Source organism: Scyliorhinus canicula, chromosome 4 (genome assembly GCF_902713615.1).
Source record: "Scyliorhinus canicula chromosome 4, sScyCan1.1, whole genome shotgun sequence".
Lineage (NCBI taxonomy): Eukaryota > Metazoa > Chordata > Chondrichthyes > Carcharhiniformes > Scyliorhinidae > Scyliorhinus > Scyliorhinus canicula.
The window spans coordinates 204,224,930-204,246,054 of NC_052149.1; the positions used below are offsets into that span (position 1 = coordinate 204,224,930).

The window sequence follows — 21,125 nt, forward strand, 5'->3', positions numbered from 1 at the left end:
CCCTGGTCACTTTCTGCATCCAACGGCCAGTAAACTATGGCCTCCTCACGGGTGCGTCAGTGGCCTGTGTCCGGAAGCCACAGGGGAACCAGCGGCCGTGTCCTCGTCACCGGCACACCATGGCATGCTGGCAGACATTTTGTTACGGGGTTGGACGGCTCACTCTCTACCTAACCCCCCCCCCCCCTCCGTCGCCCCCCACTGCCTCCCCCGTCGCCCCCCACTGCCTCCTCCGTCTCCCCCACTGCCTCCCCGTCTCCCCCACTGCCTCCCCCGTCTCCCCCGTCTCCCCCCACTGCCTCCCCCGTCTCCCCCCACTGCCTCCCCCGTCTCCCCGACTGCCTCCCCCGTCTCCCCCACTGCCTCCCCCGTCTCCCCCACTGCCTCCCCCGTCTCCCCCACTGCCTCCCCCGTCTCCCCCACTGCCTCCCCCGTCTCCCCCACTGCCTCCCCCGTCTCCCCCACTGCCTCCCCCGTCTCCCCCACTGCCTCCCCCGTCGCCCCACACTCCCCCCGCTCTGGACCCCCTCCTGTTCTCAGGGATGCCTTCCCCGTTGTGGCCAGACTCGAGCGGTGCGCTGAGCGGTGCGCTGAGTGGTGCCCTGACCTCCTCCAAGCTGTCGTCATCCAGGCTGACTGGTTGACGAATTTAAAAAGCAGGTGTGTTTCACGACGTGCAAACAGGGCGCCATGACGTCGGGACTTCGGCCCATCCGGGCCGGTGAATAGCGGGGGGGGCTATCAGTGGCGATTCTGGTCGTGTCAGGGGCGGGAAGGAGGCGTTTGTCGGGAATGGCGACTCCGACATTTTGTGGGGTTCGGAGAATAGCGTGAGGGCGTCGGAACAGCATCGCCGTAAAAATTTCCGACGCCCGCTATTCTCCGAACCGTCGTGAGTCCGGAGAATCTCGCCCCTGGTTCTGCGAGACAACAGTGCTAACCACTCTACAGCCCTGATAGTTAAGTGCTCTACTTAACTTTTGTCATACATTTCCCATAACAGCTGGATGATATGATAATTTGAATTGACTTTCCAATTTCAAAGAGAAGCAATCACCTTGGCAATTGTTCAGTAGGAAAGGCTGAATTTCAGTCACAGGTTTCTACTTCAACCACATAAAAATACAAAGACCGAGAATTTCCAATTGCTGGATGGTCGTACCTCAGAGGTATCCAAGACTTGCTGGGAGAGTGTGGCACGATAGCACAATGGTTAGCACTGGTGCTTCACAGCACCAGGGACCGGAGTTCGATTCCCGACTTGGTCACTTGTCTGTGCGGAGTCGGCACATTCTCCCCGTGTCTGCGTGGGTTTCCTCCGGGCACTACAGTTCCCTCCCACGAGTCCCGAAAGATGTGCTTGTTCGGTGAATTGGACATTCTGAATTCTCCCTCAGTGTACCCGAATACAGTGTACAAGGGGATTTTCACAGTAACCTCATTGCAATGTAGCCTACTTGTGTGGCACTAATAAAGATTATAAAATTCTTGCTGCACTGACTACGTGGAAATTTCCCAGAAAGTTTAGATTTCCAATGGTCAATTCTCCTGCGTCTGGAACCCTCCGAAGCTCTGAGATCAAGTTGGAGTCTTCCGATGGTTCGAATACACTGATCAGATTAATTACTCAGGAAAAAGGATATAAAGATTAAAACTAGATCCATCTCCTGGATAACTAAACAACGGACCCTCACTGCAAACCCCCACTCCGTTCCATTCCCCTGACTAACGACCAGCGACCCCATACAGACCCCCCCAATTACCCTCACTGACTCTACCCCAACTGATACCTCTCCATATCCTAGCCCCTTACCCACTTACCTGCCATCCTAACCACTCACCCACTTACCTGTCACCCTACTCCTTTGCTCATTTAACCTTCTCTCTGCAGTTTTTCAAAGTGGCTTTGGGACCTTTAAACTTACTGGAATACAGAAGTGAGTGCCATCCCCCAATGAACCTGTGCTATGAAGGAGGATTCCTAAAACAGGGGCACTCTTCCTTTTTAAAGAGGCTCAGCTTGAATGCCCGGGGGCAAAGTGGAGAGTTCCACCTTAGGCTAAGACAAATAGTAGTAAATTGGCAATCCGACGGTGATTTACAGCCCTCGGGATACCTAGTCTAAAGCCTCGGGTGTGGAGGTTTGATTTATTTTTTCCAAAACTGTCCCTCTTAAATAAAAGGTACACAACTGTGCATCAACTAAATTGTAAAGGAAGAAAAAAATTTTGACTTCATAGAGATCATTTCCACTTTACTCCACTTTATGAAATTAGTTAATTTTCCCGCCAGCGCCTCCTGCTGGAGCTGGCTTCTTCATTAACTTTGCTTGAAGTTTGTTAAGTCGGCAGAATTACAAATTGTCACTACAGTAATTAAGTATAGCATAGAATACACAATGCAGAATACTTGAACTCAGTGGATAGAAGTTTGTAAACTGGCGATGGCTCTTACCACAATCATTTCTGAAGTTTCCAAAACGATACATTCACATCCTCGTCTCAGGCTTCCTGCAGTCTGTTTGCCAAAACTAGAACAAAGAAATGGAAACGTTTACATCAAGTTTATTGAACGAATCATACGAGTACCCTATCCACCACCATAACATTTTTCCTGAACACATTCAGAATCAAGGCTTTTAATATAGCATGAGTTATGGCTGTTTGATATGGTTTTTTAAACTGCTAGGGGATCTTGCTTTCAGAGGTTGATGACTGGCAGACATAACTTTCCAGTCACCCAATGTAACATTTACCCCACTGACAACACTGGGACATACCCATTAGTGAGATAGCTACAAAGGTTCCCACCTTTATTGTTAACTTTACAAATCAATGATTAGAAACTTCTGGCTTGTGAGAATTAGCCATATCCACCGACATGTACTTTTTGATTGATAACTGTGACACAAGGATCGCTCTTAGTACCATTATGATTGAAAGACTAAATTAATGCAGTTGGAATTTTAAAATAAAACTGCATTACAACTTTCCACCTGATTTAACTAAACTAACTTCACTGCTGCTTTGGCCAATCAAAGACCTGTATTTACATAATGCCTTTTACAACCTCAGGGTGTCCTAAAGTGTTTTACAGCTAATTATTGAAGTGTAATCACGGTTGTAATGCAGTTCTTGGTTGACATGTACAAGAAAGGATGCAAGGACAACTGTATTCTGATTGTCAGGATATGATAACTGGTGCAAGGATTCAGCTTTACAGTTTCAGCTTTTAGCCATTTTTATCAATGACTGAGAGGAAGGAAGGAGGAAATAATTATGTATTCAGGTTTGCAGATGACAGAGTTAGCAGGTAACACGAGACACAGGATATTGCAGTGATGAGAAAAGGAAGTTAGCCCTCGGAGGAGGGATCTATTTATTTTCTCTTTGCTGGACCGGTCTCTTATTTTATGATTTTGTTCTTTCTTTCCATTTTATCCTGGCACCATCTTGGTCCTTACCTTGTGCATGCCTGCCCATATACAATACTCCATATTTTGAAATGACACAAGATAGTTACAACTTGGCACAACTCGAACAGGATCATGTTTGTACAAATTAGCTAAATTACAAGGCAAGGCACAAAAAAGCATTGGAAATCGATATGCAGAAGAGCCAGAACTCAGTGCATGAAAACAAAAACAGGGATTAAAACCAGAAAAGGTGTGCAATGTTGGACTGGAATGCACATTAGTAATTTGGCCTGTTAGGCAAGGAAATAAAAAAACAAAGGCTAGAGAAATAACTGAAGCTGCAGGTTAAAAGAAAAAGCGTCCACTTGGCATCAAAAACACAGGTAGGCTTCTACAATTAGTAACATAAAGATATAGAACATACAGACGATGGACAAGTTGAATCCTAGGGTGGAACTGGGCCTGATAGATCCTAACTTTTATTTTGTTTCTAAGTATGGTGAGAGCTAGATCACAAGAGTCTTGTAATATCAAGGACCTTACATAACAAGTAGTGCCAGCAGACAGACCTCATTACCAGAAGGCTGCTGGTACACAAATGGCATTGAAGGATAGCGCTAGTAAGTGGATGCAACCACAAAGGAATGTTGGCACATGAATACCACAAACTGGCAGGCATCACTAACATATGGAAATCACAAAAAACTCCCAACAAATAGACACCACTAATCGCGGGCACTGGGACATCGGACCACTGTCCAATGGGGAGCATTGGTACACAAAATACATGATAAGCCTTGATGGAAGATAACACTGAAGATTCCAGATCTTTATCATCTCAATTTTTAAATGCATTTCTATCCTGCAGCACTGCAGGTATTCAAAAATACTCAAGCTTGCAGACAAAATAATTTGACATGAATGAGATACCAAAACTTATTACAGCAGAGCAATTATAAACACATTTATTTATGTATTCTCTGTGAATACATCTCCCAACGACAGTGGACAAGAAATTAAGAGTTTGGGTGAAAACAGTTCACAGAAAGGCAATTTTCTGATGATCGAAAACAACAGCTCTTAGAAATTATGTTCTTAACTTGCTATATGTATTCTACTTTAATATTATATTGGAATGAAGAGCTTGTCTTACAAGGAGCAATTGAATACTCTGGATCTGTACTCGTGGAGTTTAGAAGGATGGGGTGGGGGGATCTTATTGAAACTTACAGGATACTGAGAGGCCTAGATGGTGGATGTGGAGAGGATGTTCACACTAATAGGAAAAACTAGAACCCAAGGGCACAGCCTCAGACTGAAGGGACAATCCTTTAAAATGGAGATGGGGAAGAATATCCAGCCTGAGGGAGGTGAATCTGTGGAACTCATTGCCGCAGAAGGCTGTGGAGGCCAAATCACTGAGTGTCTTTAACACAGAGATAGATAAGTTCTTGATTAATAAGGGGATCAAGGGTTATGGGGAGAAGGCAGGAGAATGGGAATGAGGAATATATCAGCCATGATTGAATGGTGGAGCACACTTGATGGGCGAATGTCCAAATTCTGGTCCTATGTCTTATTCTATTTAAACCCCTTTTTTCTATAATGATTTCATTCATGTCTATTATGGTTGTGAATTTTTTCAAATAGTTCTATTAATGGAGTTGAAAGCTAGAGACCCTAAATATAAGAGAGTAACTAGTATATCCAATATTAGAAATTAATTCATTTACCGCCCCCTCCCCCCCCCCCGACCAAGCTGAGAGCCACTTGGAGGTAGCTCTGTATGGTCACGGTAATCCAACTGGACAGTCCAAGTCAAGATATTGCCTTATATGCGGAGGGTTGGAAAGGTGTATAAAAGAAACAGCCCTCAAGGGCATAGTTGCTGCAGTCCATAGATTCCCTACAGCACAGTAGGCCATTCGGCCCATTGAGTTTGCACCCTTCTAAAGAGGCGCCAGAGCGAGGCGACTCTCTGCAAGCTCTCCCCAACAGATCAATTTTTAACTTAACTTATACTCGTTCCAACCTTTTAAAAATTAGTTCTAAAGCTAACATTATTACTAACCTCTCTCTTTTATCTTCTCTTGCAGGCTTGAAGATCCTCCGAGGCCCTTGGAGACCTTTTGACCCGGCCCGACCTGACCTCCGTGATCTGGAAGAAGATCGGGCCCAAACCGGACGTGAAGCCCCGACCTCGATTTGGAGCCGACCCGGGCCTCGGAGCTCCAAACCCGGCCTAACAACCGACGCCAGCCCCGGATCGCCCGGCCTAGTCCCCGGAGCTCCCGACCCGACCCCCGACGGCAAGACCCGGCCCAACGCAACCCCGAGAGACCCGCCCAGCGACCCGACCCGGAGAGGCCCGCCCAGCAACCTGACCTACCTGGTGATGGAAGAAAGAAAAATCCACATGAAGGCCCCACCGTGCCGACTTCAAGATCCAACCCCAGGAGCACCCAGGGAGGGAACAGACCATGGGACCTAGCCCAATCTTCCCCAGGAAGCCCCTGCCCACGACCCAGGACCCCAGAAACAACGGAGACCGCGCGCGAGGACCCGAACACGCTGCAAGGTATTCCCGCGCCCGCAGAACGCCGGGACCCATCCGGATCGCAAACTCACCCCCCCCAGCAACCCCACTACCTCAACCAGTGCCCGGGACCCTGCCAGACGCGACCCCGGAAATGTAAACAGCGCCCTGGACCTCGCTAGCGCCCTGGACTCCGCCAGACGCAACCACCTACCTTCCACAAGGGCAGACATCTCCCATCGGATCCCAGGATCATCCAGCAGCAGCCGCCGACCGAGAAAACGAGGGAAACGCAGCGGTCTGCAGGTTAGACTGAAGCAATGCGGTTTCAAGACCCCCCTCCCCAGCATACTCCTGGCAAATGTCCAAGCGATTGAAAACAAGCTGGATGAACTTAACGTCAGACTTACCTCTCAGAGGGAAGTAAGAGACTGCTGTGTGCTCTGTTTCACAGAGACATGGCTCACCCCCGCCTCACCGGACTGTGCCATACAACCTGAAGGCTTCTCTATTCACCAGGCGGACCGCACAGCATCTTCAGGCAAAGCGAAGGGTGGAAGGGTTTGCCTCCTCATCAACTCCTCCTGGTGCTTGGATGTGATGACCCTGGCGACGTACTGCTCCCCAGACCTGGAATACTTGACCGTAAGGTGCCGCCCATACTATCTTCCACGTGAGTTCACTTCAGCCATTATCACAGCGGTCTACATCCCACCCCAGGCAGAAGTGAGGAAGGCGCTGGATGAACTGTACACAGTCATAAACAACTATGAAACAGAACACCCGGAGGTCTTGTTCATTGTGGCCGGAGACTTCAACAAAGCCAACCTCAAGAGTGTACTGCCAAAATTCCACCAGCACATCTCCTGTCCCACCAGGGGCGACAACACTCTTGACCACTGCTACTCAAAAATCAAGGCGCCTACCGTTCCATCCCCCGACCGCACAGACCATAAGACTGTGCTCCTTCTCCCGGCTTACAAGCAGAAACTCAAGCGGGAGAATCCAGCTAAGAAGGTTGTGCAGTGCTGGTCCGAGGAGACAGAAGAGCTCTTACGTGACTGCTTAGAGACAGTGGATTGGTCCATATTTAAGAACTCAGCGACTAACTTAAATGAGTATGCCACCACCGTCACAGACTTCATCAGCAAATGTGTGGACGACTGCGTGCCAAAGAAAGCAGTACGTACGTTCTCCAACCGGAAACCATGGCTCAACCGCGAGATTGACTCCCTACTGAAAGACAGATCTGAGGCGTTCAAGGCAGACGACCCTGTCCTATACAAGAAATCCAGCTACGACCTCCGCAAAGCCATCCGAGATGCCAAGAGAGAATATCAAACTAAGCTAGAGTCACAGACAGACTCTCGGCGGTTGTGGCAAGGACTAAACAACATAACGGGCTAGAAAGCAAAGCCGAGCAGTATCTCTGGCAGCAGCGCACCCCTCCCCGATGAACTTAATGCATTCTATGCTCGGTTTGAGCAGGTAACCAACAATCCGCTGTCGAGTGCCCCAGCAGCCCATAATTCACCCATACCCACCATCACAGTTTCCGAAGTCAGATCGGCCTTCCTGAAAGTGAACCCACAGAAGGCGATGGGCCCGGACGGGATCCCTGGTCGTGCACTCAGAGCCTGCGCATACCAGCAGGCAGAGGTATTCACAGACATCTTTAACCTACTCCACTCCAAAGTCCCCATCTGCTTCAAGAAGACCACCATCATACCGGTACCAAAGAAGAACCAGGCAACATGCCTCAATGACTACCGCCCGGTGGCCCTGACGTCAGTTGTAATGAAGTGCTTCGAGAGACTGATCATGAAGCGCATCACCTCCATACTCCCGGAACGCCTTGACCCACTTCAATTCGCATACCGTTGCAACCGGTCCACATCAGATGCCATTTCCCTGGCCCTACACTCATCCCTAGAACATCTCGAAAACAAGGACTCCTACATCAGACTCCTATTTATTGACTACAGCTCCGCCTTCAACACCATAATCCCAGCCAAGTTCATATCAAAGCTCCAAAACCTAGGACTTGGCTCTGCACTCTGCAACTGGATCCTTGACTTTCTGACCAACAGACCACAGTCAGTAAGAATGAACACCAACACCTCCTCCACAATAGTCCTCAATACCGGTGCCCCGCAAGGCTGCGTACTTACTCTACTCCCTGTACACACACAACTGCGTGGCAAAACTTGGTTCCAACTCCATCTACAAGTTTGCTGACGATACGACCATAGTGGGCCAGATCTCGAATAACGACGAGTCTGAATACAGGAGGGAGATAGAGAACCTAGTGGAGTGGTGTAACGACAACAATCTCTCCCTCAATGCCAGCAAAACTAAAGAGCTGGTCATCGACTTCAGGAAGCAAAGTACTGTACACACCCCTGTCAGCATCAACGGAGCCGAGGTGGAGATGGTTAGCAGTTTCAAATTCCTAGGGGCGCACATCACCAAAAATCTATCCTGGTCCACTCACGTCGACGCTATCACCAAGAAAGCACAACAGCGCCTATACTTCCTCAGGAAAATAAGGAAATTCGTCATGTCCACATTAACCCTTACCAACTTTTACAGATGCACTATAGAAAGCATCCTATCGGGCTGCATCACAGCCTGGTATGGCAACTGCTCGGCCCAGGACCGCAAGGAACTTCAGAGAGTCGTGAATACCGCCCAGTCCATCACACGAACCTGCCTCCCATCCATTGATTCCATCTACACCTCCCGCTGCCGGGGGAAAGCGGGCAGCATAATCAAGGATCCCTCCCACCCGGCTTACTCACTTTTCCAACTTCTTCCATCGGGCAGGAGATTCAGAAGTCTGAGAACACGCACGAACAGGCTCAAAAACAGCTTCTTCCCCACTGTCACCAGACTCCTAAATGACCCTCTTATGGACTGACCTCATTAACACTACACCCTGTATGCTTCAACCGATGCCAATGCTTATGTAGTTACATTGTATATCTTGTGTTGCCCTATTATATATTCTCATGTATTTTCTTGAATTTTGTTTAATTCCCTTTTCTTCCATGTACTGAATGATCTGTTGAGCTGCTTGCAGAAAAATACTTTTCACTGTACCTCAGTACACGTGACAATAAACAAATCCAATCCAATCCAATCCAATTTAGGCCCACTTCCCCACCCTATCCCATAACCCCATTTCTTTGGACATGAAAGGGCAATTTAATACGGCCAATCCTAACCTGAAAATCTTTGGACTGTGGGAGGAAACCAGGGCACTCAGAGGAAACCCCTCAGACATGGAAAGAATGTGTAAACGCCACAAGGCCGGAATTGAACCCAGGTCCATGACACTGAGGCAGCAATGCCAGCCACTGTGCCTGGTACAGTGGTTTAGTCAGCTATTCTGAAGTTGCGCTGCGAGATCTGTTGAAGGACTGACCACCTGAGACAGAGCCTAAGCTACCACAGTCATTATGACTATGTACTATTGCTCAGAGATTTCACAAAGGTGTGCATTTTTTAAGGAAATGGTACTCCGGTTTTTGAGCCCATTGATATCAAGAGTAGACAAAAGACTTTAGATTTTAAAAAAGGAGGTTTTACAGGAAGAGAAACACTACAATAGGCAAGTTGGTCCAAATGTCTTGTTTCTATACTGTAGGTTAATGTAATATACATTAGAGTCATAGAGGTCTACAGGACAGAAAATACCTTTGGCCAATCGCATCTGTACCAGTCTAAAACAACGACCTATGCATCCTAATCCCATTTTCCAGCACTTGGCCCAGAGCCTAGGTGCACATCTAAATACTTCTTAAATGTTGAGGTTCTCTGCCTCCACCAGTGAGTTCCAGCCTCCCACCATCCTCTGGGTTAAAAAGGTTTTCCTCACATCCCCTCGAATCCTCTTGCCCCTTGCCAGAAATCTATGCCCCCTGATCATTGATCCCGCCGCCAAAGGAAAACAAGTTTCTTCCTGTCTACTCTATCTATGCGCCTCATAATTTTATACATCTCCAAGGGACATTAACCCAGTCTATCCAATCTCTCTTCATAGCTAAAACTCTCCAGCCCAGGCAAAATCCTGGTAAATCTCCGCTGCACCCTTTCCAGTGCTTTAACATCACTCCAATAATGTGGATTCCAGAACTGCACAAAATATTACACTGTGGACTAACCAACGTTTTATACAGTTCCAGCATAACCTCCCTGCTCATAACCACCATGCCCTGGCTAATAAAGGCAAGCATACCATAAGCCTTCTTAACCACTGTATCTACCTGCCCTGCTACCTTAAAGGACCAGTGTACATGCACACCAAGGTCCCTCTGATCCTCAGTGCTCCCCAGGGTTCTGCCATTCATCATGCATTCCCTTGACTGGTTTGTCCTGCACAAATACATCACCTCACACTTTCCAGATTGAATTCCATTTGCCTCTCATTAGCTCATCTGACCAGCCCTTCTATATCCTCCTGTAATCAAAGGCTATCATCCTCACTATTCATCATCTTGCCAATTTTCATATCATCCACAAACGTATTGATCAACTCTCCTACATTCAGGGCGGCACGTGGCAAGCATTGCTGCCTACGGCATTGAGGACCCGGGTTTGAATCTCGACCCTGTGTCACTGTCCCCGTGGAGTTTGCACATTCTCCCCATGTCTGCGTGGATTTCACCCCCACAACCCAAAGACGTGCACGGTAGGTGGATTGGCAATGCTAAATTGCCCATTAATTGGGGGGAAAAAATAATTGAAAAGAAAAAAAAAACTCTCCTACATTTATGTCTAAAAATGTATATAAACCACACACAGAAGGGCCCCAACACTGATCTCTGCAGGACCCCACTGGACACAGGCTTCCAAGTCAGAATAAAATCCCTCGACCATCACCCTCTGCCTCCTGCCACTCAGCCAAATTTGGATCCAAATAGCCAAATTTCCTTGGATCCCTTGGGCTCTAATCTTCGCTATCAGTCTTCCACGTGGAATAGCAAAAACCGTGCTGCAGTCCAAATAGACTACGTGAAATGCATCGCCCTCATCAATATACCTGGTCACCTGTCCGAAAAGTTAAATCAAGTTGGTTAGAATGACCACCCCTTAACAAAACCACGTTGACTGTTCTTGATTAATCCCTGCCTCTCTAAATGCAGATTAATTTGGTCTCAGATTTGCTTCCAAGCGTTTCCCCACCACTGAGGTTAGATTGAATGGCCTGTAGTTTCCTATGTTTATATTCAGTACAAGAGTGCATTTCAAAGTAGAAGGTTCTGTATATTTTATACTACACCCACCCTCATTATAGTGCTCTCAGTTAGAGTACCATTGGTTATAAGCTTACAAAACGTTGTGCCCCATTATGGTGTATATTCTTTCAATTCATGGAGCATGCACTGCAATTCTCAGCACATTAGGAGAAGCAGAATGCTTAGCTCCCAAAGCACTGCTGTGTAGAAAGGGTGGAGCACTTCTCAAATGCAGGATTCCAGCATATCATTTTCATATTTTATTCTGACTATTTAAAGTTAAGATGTCATGGAAGCTCCTGCAGGAGACACATCTGAGGGAAAAGGAGAGACTGCTGGTGAGAAAAGGCTGGGTGGGACAAACGTGCCATTCACGCCATAGGTCGAGGAGAGTAGCAATACTGATTAGTAAGAGGGCGAGGTTTACGGAGACCATGACGGTTATGGGCCAAGGGGGACGATACGTCATGGTCAGCGGTGTCCTAGAGGGGACACCAGTGGTACTGGTAAATGTGTACACGCCCAACTGGGACGATACAGACTTTATATTTTTTAAAAACCATGGCGGAAATCCCCGGCACCAGGATTAACTTTGTAATGGGGAAAATCGGTGCTTCCAGGAGCAGTAGGAGCGCAATACGCCACGATAGTTATCTCCGACCATGCTCCACACTACGTGGATGTGAGGTTAGAGACGGGCCATGACCAACGCCCCACATGGAGGTGGGACACGGACCTCCTGGCCGACAAGGCCTTCTGCCAGAAAACATCACAAGACATAGGCGACTATGTGACTTAACAACGGGAACAGGGAAGTCTCAGCTTCCACATTCTGGGAGGCACAAAAGGCTGTGATCAGAGGGGAAATTATAGCATACAAGGCGCGCAGAGACAGGGAAGAGAGGGCTGACCGACTCCATCATGGAGGTCGACAGAAAGTACTCCGAGGCCCCGACCTTAGAGCTGCTGGCTGAGAGAAAAAAAGCTCCAAATGGACTTTAACCTGCTATCCAATAAGAAAGTAGTACACCAACTCCTCCAAACTTGGAGGACCTTCTATGAACACAGAGAAAAGGCTGGTCGACTACCGGCTCACCAGCTTTGAAAGTAGGCAGCCAAGAGGAAAATAGCACAGGCAAAAGATAGCAGAGGCATGTGTCTACTGGAGGCTTTTCAAAGTAACTTCATTGCAGTGTTACTGTAAGCCTACTTGTGACAATAAAGCTTATTAAAAATAAAAATTGGTCAATCAGACATTCTAGAGCTTCTTCCGAGGGCAGTACACCGCCGAACCCTCCGACGGGGATACAGGGATGAAAAAGTTCCTCGACTGACTGGACATGCCAGTTGTGGAGGAGGACAGACGGGGGAACTGGAAGCAGCAAAACATAGCAAAATGATCATGGCGTTTGTGTGGGGCGGGGGGGGGGGGTAAGAACCCAAGAATCCCCAAATCAACAATGCAGAGGAGAAAGACAGGAGTGGCCTGGCACCATCAAACTTACAATATTACCACTGTACAGCTATGTCAGAGAGAGTGAGAGGGTGGATATATAAACTCACCACGGAATGGGTGTGGAGGGAGGCGTCCTCTTGCAAGGGAACGACCCTCCAGACCCTCCCTACGGCAGCGCACCCATCCCTCCCGACGAAATACACATCCTGCCCAGTGGTGGTAGCTACACTAAGGACTTGGAATCAGGTGGGGGTGGGGGGGCGCGACGGTCAGGGGCTTTTACATGGGGGACAGACTAGCGACAATGAGCGAGCTGGAACTACCGACAGAACAGGAACTTAGACACCTAAAAGGAAAAACACTTTCTCTGCAAGAGACCTTAAAAATTCTCATTAATTCCTTTAAATTACTGTAAAATGTAGTTGCATTATCTTGGACAAATACTTGTACAAAAATTCCAGAAGGCCAAGGCAAGACTGTTTTTTCACTGTGATTTTCACCTTTCAGATTTGTTGTATTAGTTCTTCAAGGGCTAAATTTTCATTGAAATGTTAGCACGTTATTGGAGATAAATAAGCACCATCACAAGGTCGTATTATTTTTCTCTTTCCTCTTGTAAAATTGAAAATTTGGTTAACTTCTTTTCCAGAAGTATCATACCTTCAATTCCAGATATTCTGGAACTGAATCAGAAATGCTCTGCTGCCTTATTGGATTATATGCTCCATAACAAAAGGTTAAAACTACAATACAAATAGATGCCACTCTAACGCATAATGTCATAATGGAATTGACAGAATACCATTTATTAAAAGCAGTATTAAAGTCTATCTGGCATGGACATGGCTGGGCGACTTGCTTCCTTCTATGCTATGTCATTCTAATAACATCCCCACTTCTATGGCAGAAACACCAGGGTCATGCTTCTTAAATTACCCAGATTGACCTATGCAAGTCATAACTTGAGATGAAGTTTTCATTTTGCACAATAGTTCATCAAAACAACTTCAATATAAATTCTCTGAACTAAATGTTCAAAATAGTCTATGAATAAGGGTGCAGGTGCAGTAACCTTCAACCCTATTTCACAGCTTAGAAACTGCACAGTTATTCCTCCTTCAAAATTGTGGAAACGTACTTTACCAATATGTGGTTGTATATTCCATCATACACGCATGCACATACATACATACATATTAATCTCACCAATATGCCTTTCTTGACCAAAGTATGAAAGCCACTACTTTACCTCCCCCACCCACCAAATGGGCTTTTACTCTGTGTAGTGAAAGAATAATCTAATGTTGACCCTGTTGTTGATGGAGTGAAGTTGACTGTCCTTTTCAACCAGTTCAATATTTCCTTGTGCTGAATTACGGCAATTTCTTTTGCAGTATACAACCTTGGCAGAGGCAGACCCATACCTTTGGAGGCCCCGAGCTCTCCCTCTTGGCAGGTGTCCCAAGTCACGCCCCACTCCCTGGTTACATCGAGCCCCGTCCCCAATGGTGTCAAACCCTGCCCCAATGGCATCGAACCCACCCCAAATGGTGCCAAACCACCCCCCGAATGACATCAATGCCGTCCTGACCCGCCCACACCAAACTCACACAATGCAAGACACAGGAACCCGAAATCACTCCCTCACTGCCCAGTCTGGTTGTTGCCCTGCCCAGTCCTCTCACTCGGCCCTACTGCCTGGCGGGCATTTGGCCCTGGTCGAGTTGGCCCTGCTCCCGCTGCTCCCAGATTTGCCGGAGACATGGTGCTGGAATGACACATGACTAAATCATTCTAAAAACAAATATACATGGGAAAGCCTCAATGTTGCTTGATAGTATATAATTTGAATATTGCTGTAAAGAGAGACATGTTGCAAAGCTTTTTATCTTGCACTCATCAGAATAAACACAAGAATGTCAAATGTCAAAAAAACATGACAATTTGTACGACAGGAGAAAAATATGCTGATTGTTTGACAAGTTAACTCTGATTACTTTCTCCACAGCAACACCTCAGTCATCAGTGAACAATAGACACCATAAAACAGGAGCAGAATTAGGCCACTCGGCCCATCGGGTCTGCTCCACCATTCAATCATGGCTGATACTGTTCGCATCCCCATTCTCCGGCCTTTTCCCCATAACCCATGATCCCCTTATTAATCAAGAACCTATCCATCCCTGACTTAAAGACACTCAGTGATTTGGCCTCCACAACCTTCTGCGGCAAAGAGTTCCACAGATTCACCACCCTCTGGCTGAAGAAATTCCTCCTCATCCCCATTTAAAGGATCCTCCCTTTAGTCTGAGATTGTGTCCTCTGTTTTGCGTTTTTCCTACAAGTGGAAACATCCTCTCCAAGTTCACTCGATCCAGGCCTCGCAGTATCCTATAAGTTTCAAAATGATCTCCTCTCATCCTTCTAAACCCCAACAAGTACAGACCCACAGTCCTCAACCGTTCCTCATAAACGCCTCTTCATTCCAGGGATCATTCTTGTGAGCATACAAAGTGGCAAAGATTGGTGGGAGACTAGAGGACTGGGAAATAAGCTACTAAAAAAGCTATAAAGAAGAGTAAAATAGAGTATGAGAGTAATCTTGCTCAGAATATAAAAGCAGACAGCAAAAGTTTTTACAAATATATAAAATAAAAAAGAGTGGCTAAGGTAAAAATTGGTCCTTTAGAGGATGAGAAGGGAGTTTTAATAATGGGAGATGAGGAAATGGCTGAGGAACTAAACAGGTTTTTTGGGTCAGCCTTCACAGTGGAAGACACAAATAACATGCCAGTGACTGATAGAAATGAGGTTATGACAGGTGATAACCTTGAGAGGATTGTTATCACTAAGGAGGTAGTGATGGGCAAGCTAATGGGGCTAAAGGTAGACAAGTCTCCTGGCCCTGATGGAATGCATCCCAGAGTGCTAAAAGAGATGGCTAGGGAAATTGCAGATACACTAGTGATGATTTACCAAAATTCACTAGACTCTGGGGTGGTCCCGGTGGATTGGAAATTAGCAAACGTGACACCACTGTTTAAAAAAGGAGGTAGGCCGAGAGCAGGAAATTATAGGGTAGTGAGCTTAACTTCGGTAGTAGGGAAGATGCTGGAATCTATCATCAAGGAAGAAATAGCGAGGCATCTGGATAGAAATTGTCCCATTGGGCAGACGCAGCATGGGTTCATAAAGGGAAGATCGTGCCAAACTAATTTAGTGGAATTTTTTGAGGACATTACCAGTGCAGTGGATAACGGGGAGCCAATGGATGTGGTATATCTGGATTTCCAGAAAGCTTTTGACAAGGTGCCACACAAAAGGCTGCTGCATCAGATAAAGATGCATAGCATTAAGGGTAAAGTAGTAGCATGGATAGAGGATTGGTTAATTAATAGAAAGCAAAGAGTGGGGATTAATGGGTGCTTCTCTGGCTGGCGATCAGTAGATAGTGGTGTCCCTCAGGGATCCGTGTTGGGCCCACAATTGTTTACAATTTACATTGATGATTTGGAGTTGGGGACCAAGGGCAATGTGTCCAAGTTTGCAGATGACACTAAGATGAGTGGTAAAGCGAAAAGTGCAGAGGATACTGGAAGTCTGCAGAGGGATTTGGATAGGTTAAGTGAATGGGCTAGGGTCTGGCAAATGGAATACAATGTTGACAAATGTAAGGTTATCCATTTTGGTAGGAATAACAGCAAACGGGATTATTATTTAAACAATAAAATATTAAAGCATGCTGCTGTGCAGAGAGACCTGGGTGTGCTTGTGCATGAGTCACAGAAAGTTGGTTTACAGGTGCAACAGGTGATAAAGAAGGCAAATGGAATGTTGTCCTTCATTGCTAAAGGGATGAAGTTTAAGACTAGGGAGGTTATGTTGCAATTGTATAAGGTGTTAGTGAGGCCACACCTGGAGTATTGTGTTCAGTTTTGGTCTCCTTACTTGAGAAAGGACGTACTGGCACTGGAGGGTGAGCAGAGGAGATTCACGAGGTTAATCCCAGAGCTGAAGGGGTTGGATTATGAGGAGAGGTTGAGTAGACTGGGACTGTTCTCGTTGGAATTTAGAAGGATGAGGGGGGATCTTACAGAAACATATAAAATTATGAAGAGAATAGATAGGATAGAATAGGCAGGTTGTTTCCACTGGCGGGTGAAAGCAGAACTAAGGGGCATAGCCTCAAAATAAGGGGAAGTAGATTTAGGACTGAGTTTAGGAGGAACTTCTTCACCCAAAGGGTTGTGAATCTATGGAATTCCTTGCCCGGTGAAGCAGTTGAGGCTCCTTCATTAAATGTTTTTAAGGTAAAGATAGATAGTTTTTTGAAGAAAAAAGGGATTAAGGGTTATGGTGTTCGGGCCGGAAAGTGGAACTGAGTCCACAAAAGATCAGCCATGATCTCATTGAATGGCGGAGCAGGCTCGAGGGGCCAGATGGCCTACTCCTGCTCCTAGTTCTTATGTTCTTATGAACCTCCTCTGGACCCTTTCCAAGGGCAGCACATCCTTCCTTAGATGAGGGGCCCAAAACCTTTTTTTAAATAAATTTAGAGTACCCAATTATTTTTTCCAATTAAGGGAATTTAGCGTGGCCAATCCACCTAACCTGCACATCTTTGGGTTGTGGGGGTGAAACCCACGCTAACATGGGGAGAATGTGCAAACTTCACACGGACTGTGTCCCACAGTGTCTCACTGTGACCCAGGGCCGGGATTCGAACCCGGGGCCTCAGCGCCGCAGTCCAGTTCTATCCACTACACCACATGCCACCCCTGATACGAGGCCCAAAACTGCTCACAATACTCCAAAGGGGTCTGACCGGAGCCTTGTACAGCCTCAGAAGTGAATCCCTGCTCTCGTACTCTAGCCCTCTCGACATGAATGCTAACATTGTATTTGCCTTCCTAACTGCCGACTGAACCTGCACATTACCCTTAAGAGAAACTCCCAAGTCCCTTTGTGCTTCTGTTTTACTAAACATCTCCCCATTTATAAAATAATCTGCCTCCATTCCTCCTTCCAAAGTGCATAACCTCACACTTTTCCACATTGTATTCCACCTGCCACTTTGCCCACTCTTCTAGCTTGTCCAAGTCCTTCTGCAGCCCCCTGCTTCCTCAATACTACCAGTCTCTCTACATATCTTTGTATTATCTGCAACTTAGCAACAGTGCCTTCAGTTCCTTCTTCCTCATTTGTTAATGCATATTGTGAAAAGTTGTCATCCCAGCACCGACCCGAGGCACACTACTAGGCTGCCATCCTGAAAAAGACCCTTTTATCCCCACTTTCTGCCTTCTGCCAGTCAGCCAATCCTCTATCCATGCCAGGGTCTTACCCTAAACACCATGGGCTCTTAACTTATTTAACAGTCTCCTATGCGGTACCTTGTCAAAGGCCTTCTGGAAATCTAAATAAATCACGTCCACTGGTTCTCCTTTGTCTAACTTCCTTGTTACTTCCTCAAAGAACTCTCACAGATTTGTCAGACATGACCTCCCCTTGATGAAGCTGTGCTGGCTATGATGCACTTCCAAGTACTCTGCAATCTCATCTTAATAATGGATTCTAAAATCCTACCAATGACCGAAGTCGGGCTGACCGGCCTATAATTTCCTGTCTTGGAACTCCCTCTCTTCTTAAACAGTGGTGTTATATTAGCCACTTTCCAGTCCTCTGGGACCCTCCCTGCCTCCAGTGATTCCTGAAAGATCACCACCAATGCCTCCACAATCTCCTCAGCTTTTTCCTTTAGAACTCTGGGGTGTAGTCCATCTAGTCCAGGTAATGTATCCACCTTCAGACATTTCAGTTTCCCCAAAATTTCTCCTTAGTGATGGCCACTACACTGACCCGTACATCCGATTCTCCTGAAGCTTTGGCATCCCATTGGTGCCTTCCATCCCATGTTTCCAGGTAATTCAAATAAATGGGTACGGCTTAAGCATATTTCTTTTGCTTACAGAGAGCATGTATGAACATATGTTGCTTCTTGCGAGCATAAATGAGCTTGACTCATTTATCTTAAATTGGTTGGTTATGTAGCTAATAGCACACTCAGAATTGTTCAGCACGTATCGTCCAGTTACAAAATTACATCCATCAATAGTTTCATTGGGGGTTTTTCAAGCATGAGCTTATTGAGCACAGTCTTTACTCTGCCTATTGATGCTGTTTAATTTGATCAGCTAAACACAGGGGCATATGGCTGCTGTGCCTGGGCATCTCATCAGCACTGTTACGAATGCCTGGTCAGATCAACAGTGGCTAAGAGACTGTACCAGAACCATAACTTAAGTGTTAAGACAGTGCAGAAAGATTGATTTGTTGCAGGAGGGATGATAGAAGAAATAGGATTGGTTATGGTAAAACCAAACTTTATTGAAACAAAAGAATACAATATTTAAACTTCAACCCTAACAATAACAGATTACACGTAGTTTCTTAACCTTACCACACTAGTTCCCATTGAACAGCATTTTAACAGAACATGCGGCTCTCATGCCACTTACAGACAGACAAAGAACCCTTTCCCAAAGCCTGCCTTGGTGGCAACTTTCATTATCTCTCTCAGTCGATTCCAAAGTCTTCTCTTCTACCTGTTCAAAATAGGACTCCTTTTTGCGCTCTCTCTCTCCAAGCTCCATCCAGCCCCTCAAACGAAGGTTCTCTGAGGTTTCCAGATTTGAACCGGTCATCGTTACCTTGGCTGTTTGATGGCCCACTAGCGCTTATACACATGAACAGAACCATGCTATTGATATGCAACTAACCTCCCAATGACGGACAAAGAGGCCATCAGATTCTGTAATGGTCAGATAGGAGTGTCCAGAATGACAATGGATCTGGCCATCCTTGTATTCCCACTAACAGGTTAAAGCCTGACCGGGACAATGTAACTCGACCAGGTGTGGGCATATCCCTCTGGCTCCATGATAGCAGGGGTTTCTCTCCCCCCCCCCTCCCCCCCTCAGTCTGTTTAACCCCGACATTGCCTGCTACACCTTGGATATCATTTCAGGACCCGAGTTATGAATTTTTCCTTCACATAACAGCACTGAAACTCATCCACAACATTACTCAATTAGGTAGTCGGCAGAATGTCTTTTTGGACTGACTGCGGCATTTTAGTGGCAGAAAATACCACTGGAACAGGACAAAACATTCGCAACATGTCTCTTTTTTTCTGGCCAATCATGAAAGAATAAATCAAGGGAAAAGGGAACTTGCCCAATTAGCCAATTTGTTCCAGCAGAATGTGCATAAGATGTACTTTTTAAATATATATTCTTGGGATGGGGTCGACTGCAAGACCAGTAATCTTTGTCCATTCCAAGTTGGCCATTTACTGCCATCTATTGTTGGAGGTGCTCCCATAATATTACATCGACAAGGTTCCAATATTCTGATGCAGTGTCGATAAAGGTAGAGTGATTTATGTCCAAGGAAGGAGGGTCTGACTTGGGAGACGAACTTGGAGATAATAGTGCTCCAAAGCATATATTGCCTTTATTTTTCAAAATGGGTGGAGATTGCAAATTTGTTAGGTGCTGGAGGGCACCTGTAGATAGGACACATTGCAGCCAAAGGCCAATAGTCAATAGAGGCAGCAATTTTTCGATTGGACAATTATGTGGTCTGTTTTGCTCTAGATGGTGCAAATCTTTGTTATTGCAGCTCCACCCATCCATTTTCTTATGTATGATGTGAAATTAATTGAACAGGCTAAAGATCACATCTGCGATAATTGGAGCTTCAGGAAGCTGAAGGAATATATTCCAGAAGGTTACATAAACCCATTATGCACAGTTTAATATCAGTGAGCTTAATTTGACATGGGGAGTACCCACCATCTTTGACCATGCTATTGGTGGGGAAGATGATGAACGATCCTCCTGCCAAAGGCAAATTGAACCACTGAAAAGGCCAAACAAAGGACTCTTCTTGACACTGCTGGCATTTAACCAACAGCAGATTGTCCCTCCGACAGCCTCCCCATCGCCTCCCACCGATAGGCTTCAAAAGAACCGCTTGCTCTCACCAATCTCTCCCACCTCATGCTGCACCCAGATCATTTGCTTGGCTGGGAGCAAGGGCTCTGCTTAATAGGATGATCTCCCCTACCCCCCCCCCCCCCCCCCCCCCCCCCAGCCTCAGCAACAACCTACTGGCCCCCTCAAAAGTGCAGCTCCACATGGCTGCAGATGGCAGAAGCAATGCCACCCCTCCTTCATTGAGTTTCCCTGCTGAAAGAACTAAATAGTACCCACTTCATATAAATAAATGTAATTAAGTAGTATTAGTCCTTTGGCAGGCAAGTAACCATGATGGCATCTCATGAAATCGTTTTAGTCAGGATTATGGGACTAAGGTTATTTCTTAGATCTGGATATTCTAAGCTATTCAGCATGCACAGGATGACCCAGGTTTCAGTACAACAGAAATGGGATCTCCATCGAAAAACATATATTT

At 46.3% G+C, this 21,125-nt stretch overlaps 1 protein-coding gene across 13 annotated transcripts in view; it reads right to left on the bottom strand.

Annotated features, from left to right (window-relative positions):
• LOC119965324 (rap guanine nucleotide exchange factor 6-like) overlaps positions 1-21,125 on the bottom strand; it is a 498,093-nt gene that overhangs the window by 315,678 nt on the left and 161,290 nt on the right. For all 13 annotated transcript variants that reach the window (XM_038795925.1, XM_038795924.1, XM_038795922.1 and 10 more), the window contains one exon: positions 2,455-2,530. In XM_038795925.1, the coding sequence (XP_038651853.1) occupies positions 2,455-2,530 (76 nt within the window). The remainder of the gene's footprint in view (positions 1-2,454; positions 2,531-21,125) is intronic.